The 24,185-nt window shown below is 36.3% G+C and overlaps 1 protein-coding gene across 2 annotated transcripts in view; it reads left to right on the top strand.

The window, feature by feature from the left end:
• Positions 1-22,437, top strand: part of ITGAV (integrin subunit alpha V) — a 79,234-nt gene extending 56,797 nt beyond the window's left edge. For both annotated transcript variants that reach the window (XM_037043797.1, XM_037043796.1), the window contains exons 17-30: positions 594-748; positions 3,013-3,150; positions 5,450-5,517; positions 6,184-6,331; positions 6,870-6,962; positions 9,150-9,229; positions 9,591-9,671; positions 10,156-10,261; positions 10,867-11,025; positions 11,647-11,760; positions 17,472-17,585; positions 17,683-17,790; positions 18,409-18,531; positions 18,784-22,437. In XM_037043797.1, the coding sequence (XP_036899692.1) occupies positions 594-748; positions 3,013-3,150; positions 5,450-5,517; positions 6,184-6,331; positions 6,870-6,962; positions 9,150-9,229; positions 9,591-9,671; positions 10,156-10,261; positions 10,867-11,025; positions 11,647-11,760; positions 17,472-17,585; positions 17,683-17,790; positions 18,409-18,531; positions 18,784-18,879 (1,583 nt within the window). In that variant the 3' untranslated portion in view covers positions 18,880-22,437. The remainder of the gene's footprint in view (positions 1-593; positions 749-3,012; positions 3,151-5,449; positions 5,518-6,183; positions 6,332-6,869; positions 6,963-9,149; positions 9,230-9,590; positions 9,672-10,155; positions 10,262-10,866; positions 11,026-11,646; positions 11,761-17,471; positions 17,586-17,682; positions 17,791-18,408; positions 18,532-18,783) is intronic.
• The last annotated feature ends 1,748 nt before the right edge of the window (positions 22,438-24,185 follow it).

Below are 24,185 nucleotides of genomic sequence, written 5' to 3'. Positions count from 1 at the left end.
AGCCCTGGATCTTAGACGTAGTGAGCCCAAGAACTGCGCTTCAGACTATTGCAGCACATTTGTTTGAAGGTGATCCTAGACCCAGACCACTGTGTTTGGTCACTTGCTTCATCAGGGACAGATTATGTCACGCTTTGCTATGGTAGCTGTTCATTCATTGTGTTTAATATGGTGGTGTGCGTGCATATTAGTAAATATTTCTTAGTCATACTCATCAAGGGTCCTGCTACTTGCATTAATGTCTGAAGTCTCAATTTACATATATTTCATGCTCTGAACTTCCTCCTCTCAGCTTAATAATTTAATACAGAAGAGAAATTTCTCCTCTATCTGGTAGCTGTTTTACTACCATCATTATCTGTTGTCTGAATTAATATGACATTACTTTGGAGACAGCTGGATTGATTAATTATTAAACATTTGTTCAGAATTAATATGTTGTGTTCTCACTACAATGTATAGATATGCTTAATGAATTAGGAGCCAATTACACAGAGGAATAAAAACCTCAGTTTACCTGAAAACTCGTGATATCTAGGACAGGTAGGTGTCCCTAAAGATTATGTTGGTTGTAAATCCTTTGGTTTGTATAGATTTCCAGGTGGAGCTTCTTTTGGATAAACTCAAGCAAAAAGGAGCAATTCGACGAGCACTGTTTCTCCATAACAGGTCCCCAGGTCACTCCAAGAACATGACCATTTCCCGGGGGGGCCAGATGCAGTGTGAGGAACTGATAGCCTATCTGCGGGTAAGAGCTGTTTCTCTGGTCCATTGCATTGTCTTTTTACTTATTGTTTGTTCTTTGTATCCAAATGATTTTCACATTCTGTACATTTTCGGGTATTAAATCAATAGGAAAGCACATAAAAATAGTCTTGAGGAAGTGTGGCTTTTTAAAATGTCAAATCTGAGAAATGGACTCCTATTCCTGGTGGACTAGATAGTTCAAATAGTCTTCCCATGATAATGCTACCGAATAAATTATGACAAATGTATTTCTCAAAAACTGCAGGACTCTGAAGATAGTACAAGAAATGTCTAGGGTCCCCCAAACGAGCAACCAATTAAAAAACTTCATTGGCTAAACCTTATTTGTGAGTTGTAAACAAATGTGTGATCCAGGGTTACTGGGGGGTGTGGGGTGGAGCCAGGCCCGAGGGTGAGCGGTAATTGCAACACCAGCTCAGGGGTTCAGACTTGCCTGGGCCCTTCTGCCAGCCAGGGGTCCGGGCCTCCTGCTTTAGGTCTGCGCACTTGTACGAAGCTGAAGTGTTTCAAGAATGAAGGTGCAACCTGACTTCAGCAAAATGAAATGCAGGGCCTCTCTGTAACACTAGTACGGCACCAATGATTTCTGCAAGTTAAGTTAATTTAAATTTTTTTGTTAAAAAAGCTAAATATAAGCCATTAGACTTCAGAGGCTTGAGATGTTGGAATTATCAGTTACAGAATATAAGTAATTTGTGTAAAATGTTTAAAGCAACAAATGATGAAAGTTCTAAAAAAAAGACTAAAATATTAGGAAAGATTTAGAAGAATGCATCATTAACAGGCTTGATTTAACAGACCTGCATGGAACTTGGCATCTAGCAATTGGAGACTATAAAAAAATGACTATTTATAGGTCATAAAGAGGTTTAAACAAATTTCAAAAATTTCAAAAAACTGTATAATTCATTAACCAATATAACCCCATAAACTCAATATATATTTAAAAAAAGAAAAGAAAAAGAAATCTGTGGGATGTCAGTTTACCAGAATGTAAAGGCAAATACATATAGTCTTAAATGCTATTGACCTGAATTGAAAGATTAAGAAAAAAATTAAAGGAAAAATTCTACAAAACTAGCCACTGAAAACTATAGATAAAAGAGGAAACAAAATTTCATGTCAGTCTTACACAAAGAGATAGATGCAGAATTACTAAGCTAATTAAATTCTAACAGTTTATTAAAAAGACAAAACTTTGATTTATCCTAGGGTGGGTTAGCCCTAAAAATACAGAAGTGTAACTTAACTCATAAGGAAAACCATGATTATCTAAAGTGTAGAAAAAGCTTTTGATTAAATAACTCTTCATGATTTAAGCAGGACAGGTACCTCAAGTTACAATTATAAAGAAATACCATCTTATATTTGCACAAAATCTGCCAATGCCTGTCAGTTGGTGAAGATGTGAATTAATGAGAATTCTTAACACATTGCTGATGGCAGTGTAATTTGGTTTTAAATTTTTATTTTAATTTGTTCAAGTACAGTTTTCTGCCATTGTTGTGAAGACGTTGGAAAATAACGTGGCCTAGACTGACAGACTACTTGTTGCTATGCAGAAGAAAAAACATCACAACATTTTTTTTGTAATAGCAAAAACAAAGAGCACCAAACCATCCAAATAACCTTTGAAGGAGAATGGGCAAATAAATTTCAGATTTGTTATGTGATGAAATATTACTCAATGGTAAGGCTTAACCTCAGCCACATGCAACAGCATGGATGAATCTTGAGTATTGAACCGAAGGGAGCAAATCACAAAAAAATATATATGATCTCATTTTAAAATAAACAGGAAAAGCAAACTGACGAACACATTGTTGAGACATATGCACTGTGATAAAACTGCTGAGAGCACACAAGGGAATGGTGACCCTGAAATTCCGGTTAGCAGTTACGTCAGAGAAGGAAGGCAGGCGGTGAAAACAGAAAGGAGCACATAGGTACCTTAAACGATATCAGGAGTGTTCCAGTTATAATACGGAGCGTGCATTTGAGTGCTCATTTTATTTCTATGCCCCCTATATTTTTTGTCTGATCAAATATTACACTGTAAAACAATAACTGATTAAATGTTCTCAGTGCATAATGATAATCTTTCTGGATACTCTATTCTTATGTATGTAGTTTTACAGAGAATTTTGGTAGTATTGGGTCGAGATGAATAATCCAGCTGTTTCTCCAGAGAGTTTGGTATCAGAGCTTGATGTCATCATTAATTTGAAGCTTTTTCATTTCTAGGATGAGACTGAATTTAGAGACAAACTCACTCCAATCACTATTTTTATGGAGTATCGGTTGGATTACAGAACAGCTGCTGACGCCACAGGCTTACAGCCCGTCCTTAACCAGTTCACTCCCGCCAACGTCAGCCGACAGGTACAATTTATCACTACCTTCATACTTTAACTTTTGTTGTGGTGTTGCGATTCATATTTTAAAATATCATAAGGGTTGCTTTTATAATGCTGGGATTTCAGTCGAAGTCAGTGGGGAAGGAATCTGGACTTACAGTGTGGAGATATTTAAAGCCACTTAACCATTAGTGATGTGGGAAGAGGGGGTCTCATAACACAGATAATTCAAGAACAACAAAACGCCAATTTATTTATATTTTATTTTAGTATTGTGTTATTTTGCTAAACAAGTTTTATATGTCTTATCTTTGATTTACATTTTAATCATAAAAATGCACATATATATAGTACATGAATTATTTTAATAAAACCAAATATATAAAATTTCATAGAAACTGTATTATAGTATTTTAGAAAATTCTGTGTAAAACACATGTGTTCAAATATTGTGATTGTATTTCCTGTTCTTCCTCTTGTTACACGTTCATATTTTTAGATTAACATTTTTTTCTCTTATAGAAGGATTTACATTCAATTTTGGTTGTTATTTCTTTGTCTAACACTCTTCTTTGTGTGTAATCTGAGAAAACTATATTTGGTAGAAGTATAAGGCAAATTAAAATACATTTTAACAATGTATTTTATATTTTATTTTGCAAATAGTATATGTCACTTTCTATTGCCCATTTTTATAGGACTTTTAAACATAGTCATGTGTAAAATTATATCCTTTATATTTTTTATTTTTAGTGGATCAACAGTATTATCTTAATAATTTAATAATGAATATCTGAGCCTTTTAGAGTCTGGCATTCAGTTTTATACATTTTTAAAGGTTAATTGTCTCTTGTATTTTTACATTATGTGTTTTGATTTGAGATCAAATTATTTTCTATTTAGAGTTTTAGAATTTTTGAAAATCATTTATCAGTGTTAACATTACATTTGATTAACTTACTGAGATCAATAATCTCTTTAATACCAATACAGTTTTGAAACCAGGTAATTGAGTAAGTAAGCTAGCTTTTGAAATCCTCTGAGAGAAATACTAACTTTAATAGTATTTGGCTTTCTTATTTCCTTCTCTTGCTCTTGTTCTTCATTATTTGAATATTTTTTCCTTTATATCCTTCATTTATTTTAACAATAACATTATTCATCTTTAAGCATTTTTCCATCTGTGTTTGGATTTTTATTATATACTCTCATTTCTATGTTAATTACCCACTCACCATTCTTAATATTTACTTCTTTTTTAACTGGGTCCTTTATTTCTCTGGTCACATTACAGACTTGTTTACTGTGGTCTCCATAGAGTCCTGCCATCCAATAGAAGGATAACATGAGCCACATTTGTCATTTTTTAAAAGATTTTATTTATTTACCTTCAGAGGGGAAGGGAAGGAAAGAGGAAGAGAAATATCAATGTGTGGTTGCCTCTCATGCGTCCCCTGCTGGTAACTGGAAGCATATAGTCATCTTTTTCTTTCTTTTTCAAGGAAGCCTTTTATTATTTTTCCTCTTTAAATCTTTTTCTCTCTTTCTGTCTGCCTTTGGACCTGAAGCCCTGTGGATGTTAACAATAGACAAACCAAAAATGACTTCATTTTTTTCTCTTTTCTTAATTTTTATATTCTTTCAAATCCTCCTTAACCTCTTCTGCTTCCTCCCACTGTTCCTCTCTTTTGGGTTTTCCATGCTGCTCAGTTGGCACTCTCATGGCCAGATTGAGAGGAGAAATTCGGGGTTTTGCTTACTGTATCTCTTCTGGATAGGCTAACCCGAATGGGTCTAGATCTCTTTCCTTCATCTCTTTCCATGTGGCCATGCATATGCTAGATTTATTTTGCCCAGTTTCTGTTCCCTTTCATTTGATGTCTGAATTGCGGTAATATCCACAACTCCTTTTTCTGTTAAACTCTGTAGCCACATTTCCACAATGTTGGCAGAGGCGTAGTCTGTGATGAGAAGCTCTTAAGGGAGTTTATGTTGCCCGGGATCACAAAACTTAGCTAGCAGCATCCGAACCTTCATTTCTCGACTGTTACTTTCTCTTCTACATGACACTTCATTCCAAAGTCATAACAGCTTACTTTGAGATAGAACTAAAAGGTTCCAGCTAATTCTGTTCTGTCCTAGGAATTGTTTTCTTCCTTATCATTCATGACTATTTACTGACCTGTTGAAGTAGGCAGGATTCCTTTTCGCCTTAGGTATGCAAATAAGTTGATGAATTTATGTAAATATATGTTTCTGTCCATGTGTGACACGTATTGGTGGTTTTTCTCATGTAGGAAAAATAAATTGCTTTTCTTTCCTAGGCTCATATTCTCCTTGATTGTGGTGAAGACAACGTCTGTAAGCCCAAACTAGAAGTTTCTGTAGACAGGTAAGGTTTGCTCCAAGTAATAAGCAGTATAATAAGAAATTTAAATGGAAGACACTTGTTTTTGTACTCAAACTAATAGTATATCTTAAAGAGAATTAGTTATGTTAGAGTATAATACATGATTTTTATAATAGTAAAACTGTCAATATTGGAGCTTTAGAAAATATACTGTGTTTTCCTTAATTGCTTATGTTGACAGACCTGTTCCCATTCTTCACTGAGTAGTGTTAACAAAGTAACATTATATCCTCTTAAAGGTACATTTCATTATTGATATACTCCTCTAACTAAAGGAGTTCGATGACCATTTATATAGTGCATAAGTAATAAAGAATTTTGTGGGAATCATGACAGATAATTAATTCAGTTTTTTGGAACAAGCCAAAGAACAATGATATACCAAGAAATACAAAATTGCTTTAGTAATAGATATGAACGACAGTGATGTCCTAGTGGCTTCCACGTGTTCTGTCACTTAGAGAAGCGTTGCATTGGCACCCAGTGTGCTATTTCCAGTTTTCTGTTGAGCTGTGAAGTAGTCTTAAAATATCTGCAGACACTGTTGAACATGTCAGCGCTATCAGTGTGTTCATCTCGTTTCTTTGAACCATCGCCCTATCCCCACGCAGTCCTTCTCTCATGGACTGAATGTGTATTCACTTGTAGAGATCAAAAGAAGATCTACGTTGGGGACGACAACCCTCTGACATTGATCGTTAAGGCTCAGAACCAAGGAGAAGGTGCCTATGAAGCTGAGCTCATTGTCTCCATCCCACCTCAGGCTGATTTCATCGGGGTTGTCCGCAATAGTGAAGTAAGCAAGCTGCCTCTTTAAAAATCGAAACACACTCATAGGTCTCATTAATATTAAAGAACTCCTCCCATATTAGAGCAAGCTTAGCCATTCTACCTAAGGCTGAATTGCTAGATAGTAAAGTGCCTGTTTTATGTAAGTCCTTTCAAGCCTAATACTTTGGATAATGCATTGATAATGATGTTTTTTTTTAAATTGCTGGCTAAGTGCCTGAAACAAGGTCAGATAGATAAAGTGTCTAAGCCTGTCCATCAAATTATTTGTCAGAGGTAGTGTGGTTATGTATCTAAATCCCCAAGGGATCTTTCGGAAATACTTTTGCATTTATATGTGGCAGTTGTACACAATTCTGGCTTTCACCTTACCTCACCCCACCATTAAATACTCGTAGATGTATTTGCTTTGTAAATTGAGAAACTGAAATATCCAACTGCATGACATTGTCTAGGAACTTTTTAGTTTTATGGCTTCTGCTTTTTAAATTCTTTGGTAATTAGTTAATTTTCCTTTTAATCTTTTTTTTTTTAATCTGTCAAAGGCCTTAGCAAGACTTTCCTGTGCATTTAAGACAGAAAACCACACCCGCCAGGTGGTATGTGACCTTGGAAACCCAATGAAGGCTGGGACTCAAGTAAGACATTTTATTTTATTTTTTTCATTTTTTATTAAGATTTTATTTATCTATTTTTAGAGAGGCAGGAGGGAGGGAGAAAGAGAGGGAGATATGTGAGAGAATCATTGACTGGTTGCCTCTTGCAAACCTCCACTGGGACCTGGCCCGCAACCCAGGCATGTGACCTGATTGGGAATCAAACCGTCAACCCTTTGGTTTGCAGGCTGATGCTCAGTCCACTGAGCCACACCAGCCAGGATGAAGTAAGGTATTTTAATTAAATGGATTTTTTTATTCTCTCAAGAAAGCAGCACATTTTTCTGTGGGTTTGTCCATCTAATTTTTTAATGAACACTTTAAAATAGGAACTTTAAATTGGTTTTAATTTAGAGTGCAGTGATTAGCAATGTTTTATTTAGTTTGAACTAAAATGCTAAAATAATGGCTTGTGCTATTACACTGTATTCAATAAACTGGTGTGTACATTCCCTTCATTTTGGTAAATGGATGAAAGTGCGGTTTAAGGACTGAAGAGGTAACTTTGCTATTTTAAGTGAATACTTTAATGAATATTCAAAGCTACTTGGACAAATGCCAAGACTGTCATTCCTAGGTGAGATAGAATTTCTCATTAACTTGAAACCTTCCTGGTTGTCTCGGACAGGACCAAGGAGCAGCACGTGGTTGAATCAGGCTTCCCTGCAGGTCCGGGGGAAGTTAGTCCAGGAGCTTGAGAGGAGCATTCACTCCATGGGTCACTTCCCCAATCCTCCAAAAAGTAAACAAAATACAGGGTGGGACAAAAATGGGTTTACACTTATTCGTATGGAAAATACAATAATTAATAAATAGTAATACAAGGATAAACAGTGTTTTGCATACTCACACCTGTAAACCTACTTTTGCTCTACTCTGTATTCCTCATAGAATTCTTAGTGTCAAGGGAAAATGGCAGTATATCCTTCGTTACTTTTTTCAGTCGACCTAGATACTGGTAATTTGAAGATCTGTGATAATATGTGGCTAAACATTCCATATTTACTGTTAAACACCATTCCTCCTAGTAAATGTAGCGAAAGGATACATACTTGCAAGTTGTAGTAAGTCCTAGAGATCTAATGTATGGTGCTGTGAATACAGGTAATAATACTGGATTAGCATCACCAAACTTGCAGAGAGACTAGATCCTAACTGTTCCAACACAAAAAAGAAGTGATAACTGTGTGCCGCGACAGAGATACTATCACTACAACAGCCATCATATTACAGTGTATAAATGTATCAAATCATGCTGTACACCTTAAACTTACACAGCGTTACGTATGAAATACATTTCAAATCAAAATGAAATATTCCATACTTCTGTAAGTATATTTTTCATTAAAAGTCATTACTTCTAGATGTATGATTCTTAGGTAATGGGACTTGAACAGAGTACCTAGAATTACATTTTTCCACATATATTTAACACAATGTTTCGTTAACAAGTTGAACATATTTTTTATTTTTTCATATTCTCATCCTCTCCAGCTTCTCCACTCATAGCTCATTCATGATGGATGATTCCAAGTGATTTCAAGTGGCCAGTTCCAGGCTTTGTAAAGTGGGAGGCAGTTTGAAGTCCCCAGAAATGCCTTTTCATGTGTTATTTATATGAGCCCAAAAGCCTGCTTTCCCTTATCCTGTAACTCAGTTGTTCTCTTTAAAGTAACAGTTTTCCACCTGTAGTAGTTAGGATGCTTGGTGTCGATGGAGTTGTGAGCAGCAGGGAGAAATCCTGGTTCTGGTCCTGTTCATGCCTTCTTTAGACATGTTCTCTCACTCTTACCGCCCATTTTCCCCTCCCTGGTCCATTAACACAAGTTCGGTTGTTGGCTTCCAGTAACCAAGTCACTGTGTGTGATTGTTTACTTACATTGAATCAACAGACACTGACTTTTGCATTTTTTGAAAGATAATGAATATTATAAGGAGATATAATTAATAACGGCTGTTAAATAGACTCCAGTATAGAATGGCTCAGGTATCTTAAAAGGGATTTGATAGAAAGATCTGATTTAATTATCTTTGTTAGAATATTTTAAGTTTATTGGAAGCTCAGAAGAACCCTGCTTAGAACATTCTTTTCTATTTGGACATTGATTGGAAATGTCACTAATTAGACACTGTTTTCACTAACACGACCGTTTTTTCCTCTTCCTTCAGCTCTTAGCGGGCCTGCGCTTCAGCGTGCACCAGCAGTCGGAGATGGACACCTCTGTGAAGTTCGATTTACAAATCCAAAGGTATAAACTCAGCCTTTTTCATTTATAGTAACTATTAAAATATTTGTCATAAATGGGTCATGCAATATATTTTAAAATGGAATAGAATTGACTAAAATTTCAGTACTTGATATACCATTTTAAATCATTGTTTATGTCATAAGAACAATTTTGTCTTTTGAGTTTATGAAACAATTAAAGTTAGATAAAACTTGACCATCTTCTTGGAATTAAATGCTAATGGAAATAGTTATTTTATTTATTTTTTTATTTATTTTGTTGGTTTTAATTTGTTTTTTTTTTAGTGTCACTACATTTGCCTCAGTATAATTTTGATGATGATGTTCAATTCATTTCTAAATATATATTTTTTGTTTTTCAGCTCTAATCTTTTTGACAAAGTAAGCCCAGTTGTATCTTACAGAGTTGACCTTGCTGTTTTAGCTGCTGTTGAGATAAGAGGGTCAGTATGATTACTCAGTGGAGTATCTCTTTCTCATGATTTAATTTACTTTAAAAAGTAGTTACTTTTTTAAAGTAACTGCTAGACCCCATAGCTACTTTTGGATAATGGGCACTTCATGTTTAATGTGATGGTTTTAGCAGAGCAATAGATTCTGTAGAAAGCATGCTCTAGGTGTATGTTCCAAAGCCCCAGGCATTTACTTGGTTATCCTCTGGAAATAAACCATACATGACAACTGCGGGGGCAAAATACGTGTATTGAACTTTTATGCAAATTGACATCAGTTCGCCTATTACAATAGATTATCAATAAATAGTTGTGTGTGTGTGTGTGTACACATGTGTAGGTTTTTCCTTTTAACTATGTAGTGCTTTTTTTTTATTAGTTCAGCTTTTATTCATTTAGATACAGAGTACTCTAGGAAATGAACTGACTGTACCATTTTGATATTCATGGTAGGTTTTCTTTGGTCATTGTTTAGAGTCTCAAGTCCTGATCACATCTTTCTTCCGATTCCAAATTGGGAGCACAAGGAGAACCCCGAGACTGAAGAAGACGTTGGGCCAGTTATTCAGCACATCTACGAGGTTTGCGGTTCTCGGGTTTAACTGCTACCTGGCGGGAATCCAACAAAGAGAGGAGCAGATAGGCTTCTTTTAAAAGACAGGTCTATTTAATTTTTACATAAACGATGTATAGTTCATCTGCCAGAGAGATCTTTGAATTTCCCCCCTATTATATACAAGTTCATTTTTATTAGACAAGTAACTTAAAGAAAGCAGTTCATACAAATTGTTGTTCAAAATCAACTAGTTCTACTTGAATAAAAGCAGTAGGTCATTGCATATTTTCACATGGACATTCAGCAGTTCCGACTAAAAACTGAAAACATCTATAGAAGATCATCCAAGTTTTATTTCCATGGGAAGAAGATTTTCTATGCCATCTTTCATCAATAACTTTTCCTATTTTCTTCTTTTGTTTATACTTTCACCCTAACACCGCCTGCCCTGCGGCACATAGACTGAGTTTGATTTCTTTTGCTTGGTAACAGGCATTCTGTCATGTTAGAGCAACTATGGAAACTCTGCTATGTCAAATACTGTTGCTAATGATCCCTAAAGTTGATCTAGGGGAAGGATTGTAACATCGATTTTTGCCCAAAGGATTCACATTTGCTCTTTCTCATTAGCTGAGAAACAACGGTCCGAGTTCCTTCAGCAAGGCAATGCTAAATCTTCAGTGGCCTTACAAATACAACAACAACACCTTGCTGTACATCCTCCAGTACGATATTGATGGGCCGATGAACTGCACTTCAGATGTGGAGATCAACCCTTTGAGAATTAAGGTAATGGCTTAACAGCAGCTCTTCATGATAATGCGTCCCCCCCTAAACTGGAAAAAGAAATGCATGAAATAGCCTATTTTAATCCATAAACCCATTCTGCAAAAATATTTTAGTTTGTGACCAGTACACTAAGGATTAAATGGTGTGTTTCTGTAACGAGTAAGGATTGATTCTGTGAAGTCCTGGTGAACCACTTATTTCTGTGGCATTAAGTGGAATTCTGTGTAAGAGGATATAGTCATTTCCATCCTAGCCACATACCTCGCACAGTTTGGACTACAGAAAGTTAAGTAAACAAAACAAAAAATATATACTCACAATTGACATTTCTCACAGATGTATCCTGTGAATCTCTGGCCTTTTCAGTATGTTTTATCAGTTTCTTCTATAGACTGTGCAAGGGGAGAAAAATCATGGCTGAGCATGGATAGCTTTTTTGGTTTTACATATTCATATTTATTTTCTCTGCTTTTCACCACATACATTATTAAGTAGTGGATTCTCTGTTATATCAAATTTTTTAGTCACTGTGTTTCAATTACTTATAATAGTTTATGGGAAAATGTCAATGTAAAATGTTTGCTGTTATTATTTACCACCAGTTTCTTAATGTAATCCTAGGTTTCAAGTTCACAAACAACGGAGAAGAATGACACCCTTGCCGGGCAAGGTGGCCGGAATCATCTCGTCACTAAGCGGGATCTCACTCAGAGTGAAGGAGGTGTTCACACTTTGGTAAGTGTCATTTCGACAACAAGCGCTTTAAACATTTAAAAACATGTGATTATAGAACTGATGCCAAAGTACATTTCGAAAATAACAACAGCTGTGCTTGAAAGAACTACATATATTTTTATACCATTCAGTTCTCTTAACTTTTCTGTTCCTAGTCAAATTAATGCCAGGTTTTCTTCAAATGATCTATCTTTGTAGCTCGGTAGCAAGCATATTTTGTGGTCCAACTTTTTGTTCTGACTGCAGTCCTTTAACTGGCCTCTCTCCTGGTCTCACCTTAATGTTTGAGACTTCAGTCAACACTGCAGGAAAATCCCGGAGACCTCAACAAAAGTACATTGTAAGAATAATTCGCATTATGATTCACTTTTTTCATTTTATTATTCTTTTTTATTGTTGACACTTTTACAGGTGTCCCCCAACTCCTCCCCCTCCTTTGCTCACCTGCACCAGGCCCCGCCTCCCCGTCCCTCTAGCTACCATCACACTGTTGTCTGTGTGTGTGTGTTGCATATCTACGTTCTTCGGCTGATCATCTCACCTCTTTCATCCGGTCCTTTTCCGCCTCACTCCTCTCTGAGGTCTGTCATCTGTTCCATGTATCCATTTTGTTCATCGCTTTATTTTGTTCATTAGTTTCCACATTAAATGAGATTATATGGTATTTGTCTTTATCTGATGAGCTTCTTTTACTTTAGCATAATAATCTCCAGGTCCATCCATGCTGTTGCAGAGGGTAAGAGTTCTTTCTTTTTTATAGCCATGTACTATTCCACTGTGTAAATGTACCACAGCTTTTTTATCCACTCATCTACTGATGGACTCTTGGGCTATTTCCAGATCTTGGCTATTGTAAATAATGCTGCAGTGAACGTAGAGGTGCATATATTCTTTCTGATTGGTGTTTTGGGATTCTTAGGATTTTGTCTACTTCAGTCATTTGTTGCTGGCATATATGTGCACATATGTATATGATTAACTTTTGTTGAGTCAGCCTATATAATGATACTAGTGTTATAAAGTAGCTTATCAGTCAAGTTTTTTAAATTTAATAGTTCTGCAAACCATCAGCTAGCAGAGACTCTGGTAAAGTGTTTATCCTCATTAGCAGTCAGTCACCAATTACTTTCACATTAGCAAATTCCACGGTCCTCCTTAGTTCCTTGCTGACGATCAAGTGCTCAGTGAGTTCGCGCAGTGGATTGCCTCTTCCGTTGGGAAGCACTCCTCATTCACTTCTAGAACACTGCTCTCTTCTGGTTCTCTGCCTACCACAACTGGTTACTTCTTAATCTCCATTTCCAGGCCTTTAGACTATTTTAGGGCTTACATTTCTTATCTGCACTACCTACATTTATTCATTAGATCTGAGCTGTCCAGTATTACAGACACCAGCCACATTTCAGGGGTTTAATAGCCACATGTGGCCAGTGACCACTACTTTGGAAATGCAGGTATCTCTCTACTGATGATCTCCTCATTGTCGAAGGTTCCGTCATACAGTGCTGCACTCGGTGATCTCACCCACTCTTGCTGTAAATACTGCCTCTGTGGGCGTCACTTCAATTTCTATTTCCAGCCTTACCCTCTGTATTGAACGCCAGACTCCATTTTTCAACCTCCTACGGGAATTCCTCTTAATAGTTAATAGGAGTCTTAAACTTAATTCTAAGAACAGAACCCTGACTTTTCCCCACCTACTCTTTCTGTAGTGTTCTACATTTTAGTAATATCAAGTTCATTCTCTGTCTAAAACCTGGGCGTCGTGCTTGACTCCTGTCTTTCTCTTAAACTTCACATCCTGTATATCAGCAAATTTTGTCAATATCTATTTTAAAAATATCCAGAATCTGGCCCCCTTCACCAGTTCTGCCACTGCCACAACTTAACAGGTCATCATCCTCTCTCACTGGGACTATTGCCAAAGCTCTAGTTGGAGTCAATATTTTGCCCTCTTCCCCACTGCAGTTTACTTGCTACACAGAAGCCACAGCGATCCACAGAAGCCATAGGTCAGTCACATTACAACCTTCTCACCTACCTCAGAACACCAGAACCTGCAAAGCCTTTAAGCCCAAGGTGATAGAGGCTCTTGTGCCCTAGGCCTGTCTTTCCTCTTCTTACTCTGCTCCTCTCGTTGTGATATCTTGTCTTTCCTTAGACAGCACCAACCATGTTTCTACTGCCAGGATTCGAAAATTTTTCTCCTGTCTTCCTGGACTGCTCTTCGCCCAGATACCCCTGCAGCTCACCTGTTGGTCTCCTTCTGCTGTCCGTAACTGACAGAGCCCAGCAGGCCATCCCAGACCAACCCATGTGAAACAGAAATTACTTTCTACCCCCACCTCCCTTTGGACTCTGCACTCTTTATCTTCCTACAGAATTATACCTTTGAAAAAATTGAGATAAAACTTAATTGATGACTGTTATATAACATAACAGTCATCATTTTCCAAAACTGTACAATTTAGTGATTTTTGGTGTATTCACATTGTATACCCACCATCATTGTCAAATTCTAGAACATTTCATCACTTCAAAATGAAATGCTGTACCTGTTAAACTACCCATTTCCCCTACTTCCATCCCCTGGCAACTACTAATCTGCTCTCTGTCTCTAAGGATAGGTCTCGTCTGGACATTTTGTGTAAATAAAATCATGTAGCATGTGGCCCTTTGTGTTTGGCTTCTTTGATTTAGTGTGATGTTTTTGAGGTTCACTGTGTTGTAGCATGTATTATTACTTCAGCCATTTTAATAGTTCATTTTTATTGTATTTTTTCCATCACCATTGATCCTCCCATATCCTCCATCATCTCCACCCACCCCCTTGCCCCCCACAAGCACCACCCTGTTGTCCATGTCAATGAGTTCTTTTTCTTTTTTCTCAACCCCTCCACATCTCCAAATCCCACCCCTACCCAGAGCTTTCAGCCTTGTTCTCCATGAGTCTGTCTCTATTTTGCTTGTTAGATCAGTTTGTTCATTAGATTCCACATGTAAGTGAAGTCATATGGTATTTGTCTTTCTCTGACTGGCATATTTCACTTAGCATAATGTTCTCCAAGTCCATCTGTGCTGTTGTGAAGGGTAGGAGCTGCTTCTTTCTTTCTGCTGCATAGTATTCCATTGTGTAAATGTACCAGAGTTATTTTATCCACTCTTCTACCAATGGGCACTTGAGTACTTCCAAATCATGGTGATTGTAAATAACATGACAGTGAATACAGGGGTGCATATATTCTTTTGAATTAGTGTATCAGGTTTCTTCAGGTATACTCCGAGAAGTGGAATCGCTGGGTCATAAGGCATTTCATTCCCAACTGGCAATGTATAACTGTTCCAGTATCTCCCCATCCTTGCTATCACTTGCTTTTGACTTTTAAAAACATATTATTTTATAGTCAAGCTTATCAGTGTGAACTAGTGTCTTATTGTTTTATTTGTATTCCCTAATAACTAATGATATTGAACATCTTTCCATTTGTGTATCTTTTTTTGAGAGATGTCTATTTAAATCATTGGTTCATTTTTAAATTGACTTGTTTGCCTTTTATTGTCGAGTCGTAATACTTCATAGAGTCTGAGTCCTCCTCTCCTCGGAGCTATGATTGCTCATATTTTCTCTCATTGTGTAAGTTGTCTTTTCACTTTCTCAATGCAAATTTTTGTACCCTTTGATGCAGTTTTTTTTTAATTTGAAGAAGTCCACATTTCTTTTCTCAAGTCTATCTCTTCCTTTGTTGCTGGTACATTTGCTGTCGTATTTAAGAAACCATTGCAGAACCCAAAGTCCTAAAGATTTATACCTATGTTTTCTAAGTCTTACACTTTTAGCTCTTATGTCAACATCTCTCTCTCCCTTAAATGGTCTTGGCAGCCTGTTGAAAATGAATTTGCCATAAATGTATGGATTTATTTCTGGGCTCTCAGTTCTGTTTTATTGATCTACACATGTATCCTTATGCCAGTGCCAAATCGTTTGAACATTGTAGCTCTTCAGTAAGTTTTGAAATTGCAGAGTGTGTGTCCTCCACATTTTCTTCTTTGTCAATGTTGCTTTGGTTATTCAGAGTTCCTTATAAATTTATATTCATATAATATTCATTTGAATTTTTGGATCAGCTTGTCTATTTCTACAAAAAAAGGTAGTTGGATTTTTGACAAAGATTTTATTAGATCTGCCAATTTAGGAATATTATTATCTTAGTTCTTTCAGATCTTGAACATGAGATATCTTCATGTTAATTTTTGTCTCCTTTAATTTCTTTCAAAAATATTTTGTGATGTTCAGTGTACAAGTCTTGTGCTTCCTTGGTTAAATTACTTTACATATTTTATTATCTTTGGTGCAATCTTAAATTTCTTAATTTCAGTTAATTTAATTGTTTAATTTCATTTTCAGATTTTTTAGTGCTATAGAAATTCATATCTATATTAATCTTGTATTCTGTACATCTTCTGTACTTGTTTATTAGCTCTAATAGTTTTACTGTGGATTCTATAGTGTTTTATATATGTAAGATCCTGTCACCTATGAATAGAGATAGCTTCACTTTTTCCTTTTCAATCTGGATGCCTTTTATTTAATTTTTTTCTTGCCTCATAGCACTTGTAGAGAATTTTGAACAATGTTGTACAAGAGTGTCGGTGGGCATCTTTGTCTTGTTCCTCATCTTAGGGGAAAGTATCCATTCTTTGACCATTAAACATAATGTTAGCTGTAGACTTTTCACAGATGCCCTTTATCATGTCAAGAAAGCTTGCTTCTATTATGCTGAGCGAAATAAGCCAGGCGGTGAAAGACAAATACCATATGATATCACCTTTAACAGGAATCTAAACAACAAAACAAACAAGCAAGCAAAATGTGACCAAAGACACTTGAAATAGGGAACGAGCTGACAGGGTCCAGAGGGGAGAGGGGAGAGAATCACAGGGGAAAAGGGGAAGGACTCACAGGAACAAGTATAAAGGACACGTGGACAATAACTAAGGTGGGGGGCAGAGATGGGAAGGAGGTGGGGAGCACTGGGTGGGGGGCAGGGTTGAGAATACAAGACAGAGAACTGTACTTGAACAAGAGTTAAATAAAAAAAAATAAGGAAAGCTTGCTTCTATTCCTGGTCATGAACTGGAGGCTCCACTTAACTAGATGCGTTCGTTGCGAGCTACATGCGTGTGACACGTCTGATGCAGGCTGGGCAGCGCACAGATGTGAACATTTGTTCATTTTGGCCGCCTGCCTTCAAGTTAGCGATAAAAATACTGAATGTAGCAAAGACCATCAGCATGTCACTTGATTTTTACATGAAATAACTGTGAAAGATTCGCTGTTTTTCTTTTTAACAGGGATATTATAGTCCAATTTTTATGTCTTACCAGAGTCACCATGTTCTGGGTTGGCCCAGAATGTCGAGAATCTAATCATAGATTCTCTGAAGAATGAGTTCTAACCATAAAAATAAACTTTTTAATATTATAGATCTTATTCTTCTATAACAAATTACATTAAAACCAACTCATGTTGAACAAAACTCACTCACTCGCTTTAATATAAGCCTGTTCATTTTAAACATTATTCCTACAAGGCAAAAGAATCTGGGTCATCGCTTTGGCCTTCACATGAAACGAGTAAAATGGCTGACTTTCCAATGTTGAGGCGATGAGAGAACGCCCTTCTCTCGTCAGTAAATGTCATGTCTGGGCAGGGTTGTGGCGTTGCCGAGTGCTCGAAGATCGTCTGCCAGGTCGGGCGGCTGGACAGAGGGAAGAGTGCCATCCTGTACGTGAAGTCTCTGCTGTGGACCGAGACCTTCATGAATGTGAGTGGTCAGACGCAGCACTTAAAGAGCTTACCCTTTTTCCCAAAGAAACAAAGTCTCACATTTAGGAAATCATTTCACTGTTACTTCCGTACAGAAGGAAAACCAGAATCATTCATACTCTCTGAAGTCATCTGCTTCATTTAATGTCATTGAGTTTCCTTATAAGAACCTTCCCATTGAGGATATCTTCAACTCCACATTAGTAAGTCATTGATTTGGGGAAATGGAATAAATGTACTCAGTTTAATGTCATAGAGACTTTTAATGTATTTTAAGTAATGGCAATTTGACTATTTTGATAATTTAAAGTAATTAAGAGTTATTTGACAGTATGATAACATAATTTAATATTATTTTACTCCCTCATCCCAGATTATTAAAGGTAGAGCTTTTATTTTACCATCTTGTCCTATGTAACAGATTCTTCATATTTACTGAATTTCATGGAGGGAAATTTTTGGAAACTTCTCAGTAAGTTAGAAAGCTGGAAATTAACTGCAAGGAGGGAAGGCATTTTAAAGATCTTTAACTTGAGGATTAAAAATTGGACAACGTGTCTTGGTTCAATAAACTTTCATATAGGTCAATCCATAAACTGGATTGACCTATATGGAAGTAATTTCACAGGTGACGAGTTCACCCGTTGTTGGGAGTTTCATGTGTGTATGGGTCTGCCATCAATGCCAGATGTGTAATAATAAATGCAAGAAAAGGCAGTAATGTAAATGTCACTAAAATAAAAAGTAGTAGTCATTCACATAGTTGTTGAAGAGGTCGGTGAACTGTTTTTAAAATGCAAAACCTTCTTTTCCCCCAACAGGTTACCACTAATGTCACCTGGGGCATTCAGCCTGCACCCATGCCCGTGCCTGTGTGGGTGATAATTTTAGCAGTTCTGGCAGGATTGTTGTTACTGGCTGTTTTGGTATTTGTGATGCACAGGGTAAGTCATGGACTTAGGAAGAGAGGGAGGGAGGAGGAAGCAGGAAAAAAGGGGGAAGGGAGGGCCTGAAAGGAGGAGGAATTGAACAGGAAGGGAAGGAGGAAAGGGATCTTTGATGATGATGGTGATGCGTGACGAGGATTACATATTATTTGAAGGAAGACATTGTCTTGGTGATAATATAGCCACTTAGAGTATCTTTCATGTTCTTCGCTGGTAAGGCAATAACGTTAGTTTTTCTTTGATTGACAGATGGGCTTTTTTAAACGTGTTCGACCACCTCAAGAAGAACAAGAAAGGGAACAGCTTCAACCTCATGAAAATGGTGAAGGAAACTCAGAAACTTAACTGTGATTTTTTAAGTTATGTGACATCCTGATCCATTAGAATTGCCAACGTCATAGAGTTCATTTTCCTTTGTGAGGACTGGAACTACAAGACTGTACTGCTGACGGTGCCCATTGGTATTAACCACAAAAGGAGGGCAATATCTGTCAACTGTTTCTTTACGAATTAGTTCAGACGTACATTTAATACACATCTACTGACTTGTGTTTTTAGGTACTTACATAATAAAATTTGAAGTGATAGTTCTTTAATGTACATAAGACAGGTAGTGCCTCAATTACCACTTTGTGTAAAATAGTAGCTCCTATAATTCCTGTTTCTGGTTTGTTTGTTGGATTTTGTTTGCTGTTGTTTTTATTGTTATTGATCTAAAGCAATTCATGCTTGGACCTTAGCACCGACATCTTTTGTACAGGTACTTAATGTTACTACACATCACACTACAGTTGAGTTTTCAAGTTACTAAAGACTTTATAGTTCCATGAACTTGCATTTAAATATTTCCTATATGGCAAACTTAAAAAAAAAAACTGTCTCCACCAAAATTCTTTCCTGTAATAGATAGGTATAGTTATTTTGTTTTAATACGATGTTTGGGTACATGCTATTAAATTTTTATTTATTTAATTCATAACCCACTTATAACATTTTAATTATTTAAGTTTAAGCTGTATTCTAAATCCTTTAAGTGAACCTATACTAAAAATTAGTTCTTAAATCAGAAATGCCTCTTTTGCGTAATAGCTTAATTTCACCTAAACATTGTGATACTTAAAGCCATATGGAGTTGAAAATCCATTTCCAAAGTACATTTGTTCTGGCCATTTACAATACAAAAACATAAGCATTTGAATTTAAAAAAAACTACGTGTGTAGTTCTTTGATAGAGTTGCTTATTAATAGTATGTTTTTAGATTAGAGCAAGAGTTTTTAGTTGAGGTTAATTTATTTTCTTCCTATATATGTTTTTTTTAAAAATATAGTTCCACAACTGTTAACTGATAACAGGTCAAGATCAATGAGGAATCCTTACACCTTTAGGAATCTGCATCCAACCCCTACATCCCATGAGAAATCCGTGAAATTGAAATTCTTAAGGTAGCAATAGCATAATACCACATATGTGGATATTACCTCATTCTGAGCAAAGTGTAATATGCAAAACCAGTCTCAGCTATCAAAATAACTTTTAAAAAGTACTTTTTATAAGCAATTCAATTTATTGGAAACTTTTAAAACTTTCTTAGGTTTATTACCATAAATTACTTTTCTAGAACTTTTTAAATAAAAGCTGCACAGATGGCAAATTGTATTTTTATATATCTTTAGGGCGATGAGTTTTTAGAGGTATATGTGATTTATTCACAGTCCTTCAAAGCCTAGGGATGACTATTAATTACAATTATTTTTGTGCAATTTCATCATGTTATGCATTAGAAATTGAGAGTTTGAATAGCTTTTTAACTGCTCTCTTCATTAGTCAGTGATAAATATTTCCCTTAAATAATTGAAATTTATCTTGCCACGTCTTATCTTATAATTCCCTACATAAGTGGCTGTAGTCATAAAATAGAGGCACATTAAGTGAGTTATACAAGTTAGAACCTTGACAAGACCCTGTATTTAGCTTTAGTAAATTTCAAAATTAATAGATTTTATAATATAGGGTTTTTTCGGTAGCTGAAGAGGTCATAGTCACATGCAATAACCATTAAATATAAAATGTTGTTAAGAAAAAATTATCCTAAGACTTCCCACCAGACGGTCGCTAAGTTGTTCTGTGACGACTTCCACCTTACCTGTTTTCCCATGGACTGGCAGTCATACCTGAAAATTCTTATTGGACAGAAATTACTCTTTCATAAAAAAGTTTGCTATTGCACAGTCTATTCTGTTATGGCCTTTATTTCAAGGTTAAGGTCTTGTACAGGAAATAGGATGTTTTCATTGGAATTTAACATGATGTTTTAAATTGCCTTTATGAATTGTAGCCTTAGGCAATAATATGTTTTTAATGAAAAACTTATATCTCTAAAAAAATCACATGGTAGAAGTATACTTTTAAAAGCCTACTCTTTGAGAGAAATGTTTGGATTCTTTTAACCCTAAAGTAGCACATGAATATATTTGGTTGAAATGTCAAATAACCCTATAAAAACTTTTAACTTTCAAATATTTTAGATACTATTGTGTGATATATTGCAAATTGATATCTGTTTTGAGTATAAAATACTGAAAATGTAATTCAGTTTAAAAATACAGAAGTGAGATAGAGAATATTTAAAGCATTTGACATTGGTAAGAAATATTGATACTGTTGTTGATTTCTTATATAGGCATTTATTTGAGAATTGATATTGTGAAAAACATTTGTGTGAGAGTCATTCTTACATTTTCTTTCCTGTACCCTTCTCTTGTAATTAATTATTATAATTCTAATTAATTATTATTATAATTCTGATGAGTTCTTAATTCTGAAGTGTAAAACAATCCGAATGTTAGTGCCATGACTGTACCTGTGTTACGAAACTACTTAGTCATAGTAAATTCTCATTAACCATTATATTTATATAAAGAGAAAATTTAAGTCTTAGGAGAAGAGACTGTCCTGGCTTCTTTAAGAGGGCTGTGGAAGACTTTTAGTAGTGAGTCCTGACCCGGAAGGAGAGATTTATGCAGCAGTGGCGTGTACACAACCAGCAGGCAGAATTCGTAAGCTGGTGGACATCCCTGTGTTGCAGAGTGTAGTGCTGAACGTGGTGAAGACCGAGTCCATCTTGGAACACCTGTGTGTGACCATGGCTTGTCTCAGTGCCGCCTTGTTTGTGCTCTTGCATGGCTTGCTTATGTTGTAGTTTAATATCTAAGGAAAAATATAAAATTTGAAAACTGAATAGAGGATCAAAAATGGTGAATGAAATGACTTTGTACTCAGTGTTTCGGAGAGTTTCCCTTTACCTTGGCAGCAGGCTAGTTGGAATGACCAACCTGTGGAGTGCAGTGTGCATACAGGAGTGTATTCCATTGTAGTTTCTGAAATATAATGGATTTCCTCGGAGAGGTACCGAATCTTTCATTTTTGTTGTCATTGTTCTCAAGTGCAATATAACAATGTAACCAAACCCAGATAATTTCCAAGGCATTCTTCGTTTAGTAAGCCTAATCTAAATTGAGATTTATTAATATTTTATTAGCAGGAAGAAGTGATTCTATTGTACTATGGAAATACAAATGAAGTTATTTACTCCTAAAAGGTACATTCTACATTTTATTTCAAGCTGGACATGAACTGTTCTGTACCAGTTTTGAAACACCTTGAAATCTCCTGAAGTAACTTAGAAACTGTGTATATCAATTTCGCTTGCTACCTAAGTAACATAGATTTTCTTTATTTAGCTTCTCTTCTGATCACCCACATTGGGTGAGACGTAAAACGAATGTGTTCTAAAACATGTCATTTGCTAACTTGATTTGAATTTGTGGAAACTGGTACGATGTTCCACTTAGTGCCCAAAGTGTAACTTGTGACTGTACAATAAACGTGAGCGTATGGTGCCACTTCTGTGGAGAGACTGTACTTGCCTTATATGATACTGTTTAGTTTTGTTTTTAATTCACATGAGCAAACAGTGATGCACCAAAAAGGTGACCTCAGTGAGATGACATGCCTCTCTAAATGTCTGAATTCTTAAGAATGTTAGTTATTTGAAAAAAGGGAACACAAAAGAATTGTGTTCAGTAGATCAATAGGATTCATCCAAACTGAAGCCCAGAGGAGGAGGAGGGAAGGAAGGAAGGAATTAAAAAATAATCTGAGTCTGTCTCTGTCTTGCTTCTTAGTTCAGTTCGTCCGTTAGATTCCACATATGAGTGAGATCATATGCTATTTGTCTTTCACTGACTGGCTCATTTCACTCAACATAATGTTCTCCAGGTCCATCCATGCTGTTAACAAAGGGTGAAGTGGCAGGCTGACAGCTCTGGGTTCGGGGTAGGGGTTGGAGGTGGAGGCATCGAGCAGAAAAGAAAAGGTCTCAGGGACGCAGACAATAGGGTGGTGATTGCAGGGGGTGTGGGTTAGAGGGAGGTGGAGGTGGAATAGGGTTTAAGGGGACAAATGGTACTGGCAAAACACAATAAAAACTCCCAAGCTTGTGGGCACCTAGATTTTTTTTAGTCATTCTTTAAATCTGTATGTTCTATACACTTTTTCGTATGTATGATACACTTCTTAATAAAAATGAGGTTTAAATAAATTATAAAAGAGTCTTAACGACCCATAGGACAATCTAACTAGGGTACAAAAGGAGTCTTAGGAGAGAGAAAATGGGTCAGACAGAAGCTTCCAAATTTGATCAAAAATAGCCTACAATTTTTGAAGCTCAGTAAGCTCCAATCAGGATGATGAGAGAAAACTAACTGCACACCTTGGCCAAACGAGGAAATTCCATTAGAAGGGGCTTACCTGCTCAGCTGGAATGTCCCTAATCCCATCATCTAAATTTGGTATGGCTAAGGCTTGGGTTATGGTCTGTCCTGAGGCAAACTTCTCGATATGTGGAACTATGAAACGAAAGAAACAAGTCACTTGCTCCCAACATAACATGCTGGGAGAAGCCTACGGTAACAATCACAGATGTTCTGATTTAAAGAAGGAAAAAAGAAGAAGTCACTGATCCCAAGCAACATTAAAATCCAGCTGGGCAAACTCCATTTGGTTTAAAACAGTTCTGTGAATAATTCTCAGCAGCTCATGGCTCCACATCAGGGCATCTTTCCCAGTGACAGAGTACATTTGCAGCTGAGTATTGGTAAAATTTTGTGGGTCCAGCATGCCTTTTCTTTCATAATATGTCTGTTACATACCAAACTGGCAGTATTTCTGCTGATACACTATTCACATGAAACCCAGGGATCTCTGATCTCCAGTGGCCACTAAAGATCAACTGACTATAAATGTGTGGATGTATTTCTGGGCTCCCTACTCTGTTCCACTAGTCTGTATGCTTATTTTTATGCCATTACCATGCTCTTTTGACTACTAGAGCTTTGTGTTGTGTTTTGAAATCAGGTAGTGTACTATTCCCAGCTTTGTTCTTTTGCTCAAGATCGCTTTGGCTACTCACATGTTTTGTGTGTGTGGTTTCATATGACTTTCAGGATTGCTTTTTTCCGTGCATTTTTCTATTTCTGTGAAAAATGCCATTGGAATTTTGGTAGGGATTGCATTGAATCTATAGATGGCTTTGGGGCATATGGGGATTTTAACAATATTCATTCTTCCAATCAGTGAACATGGGATAGTT

Source organism: Sturnira hondurensis, unplaced genomic scaffold (assembly GCF_014824575.4).
Source record: "Sturnira hondurensis isolate 20B ecotype Veracruz unplaced genomic scaffold, ASM1482457v3 Scaffold0004136, whole genome shotgun sequence".
NCBI classification, from domain to species: Eukaryota; Metazoa; Chordata; class Mammalia; order Chiroptera; family Phyllostomidae; genus Sturnira; species Sturnira hondurensis.
The sequence above is the reverse complement of the archived record's forward strand: the minus strand, read 5'-3'. Positions and strand labels throughout refer to the sequence as shown.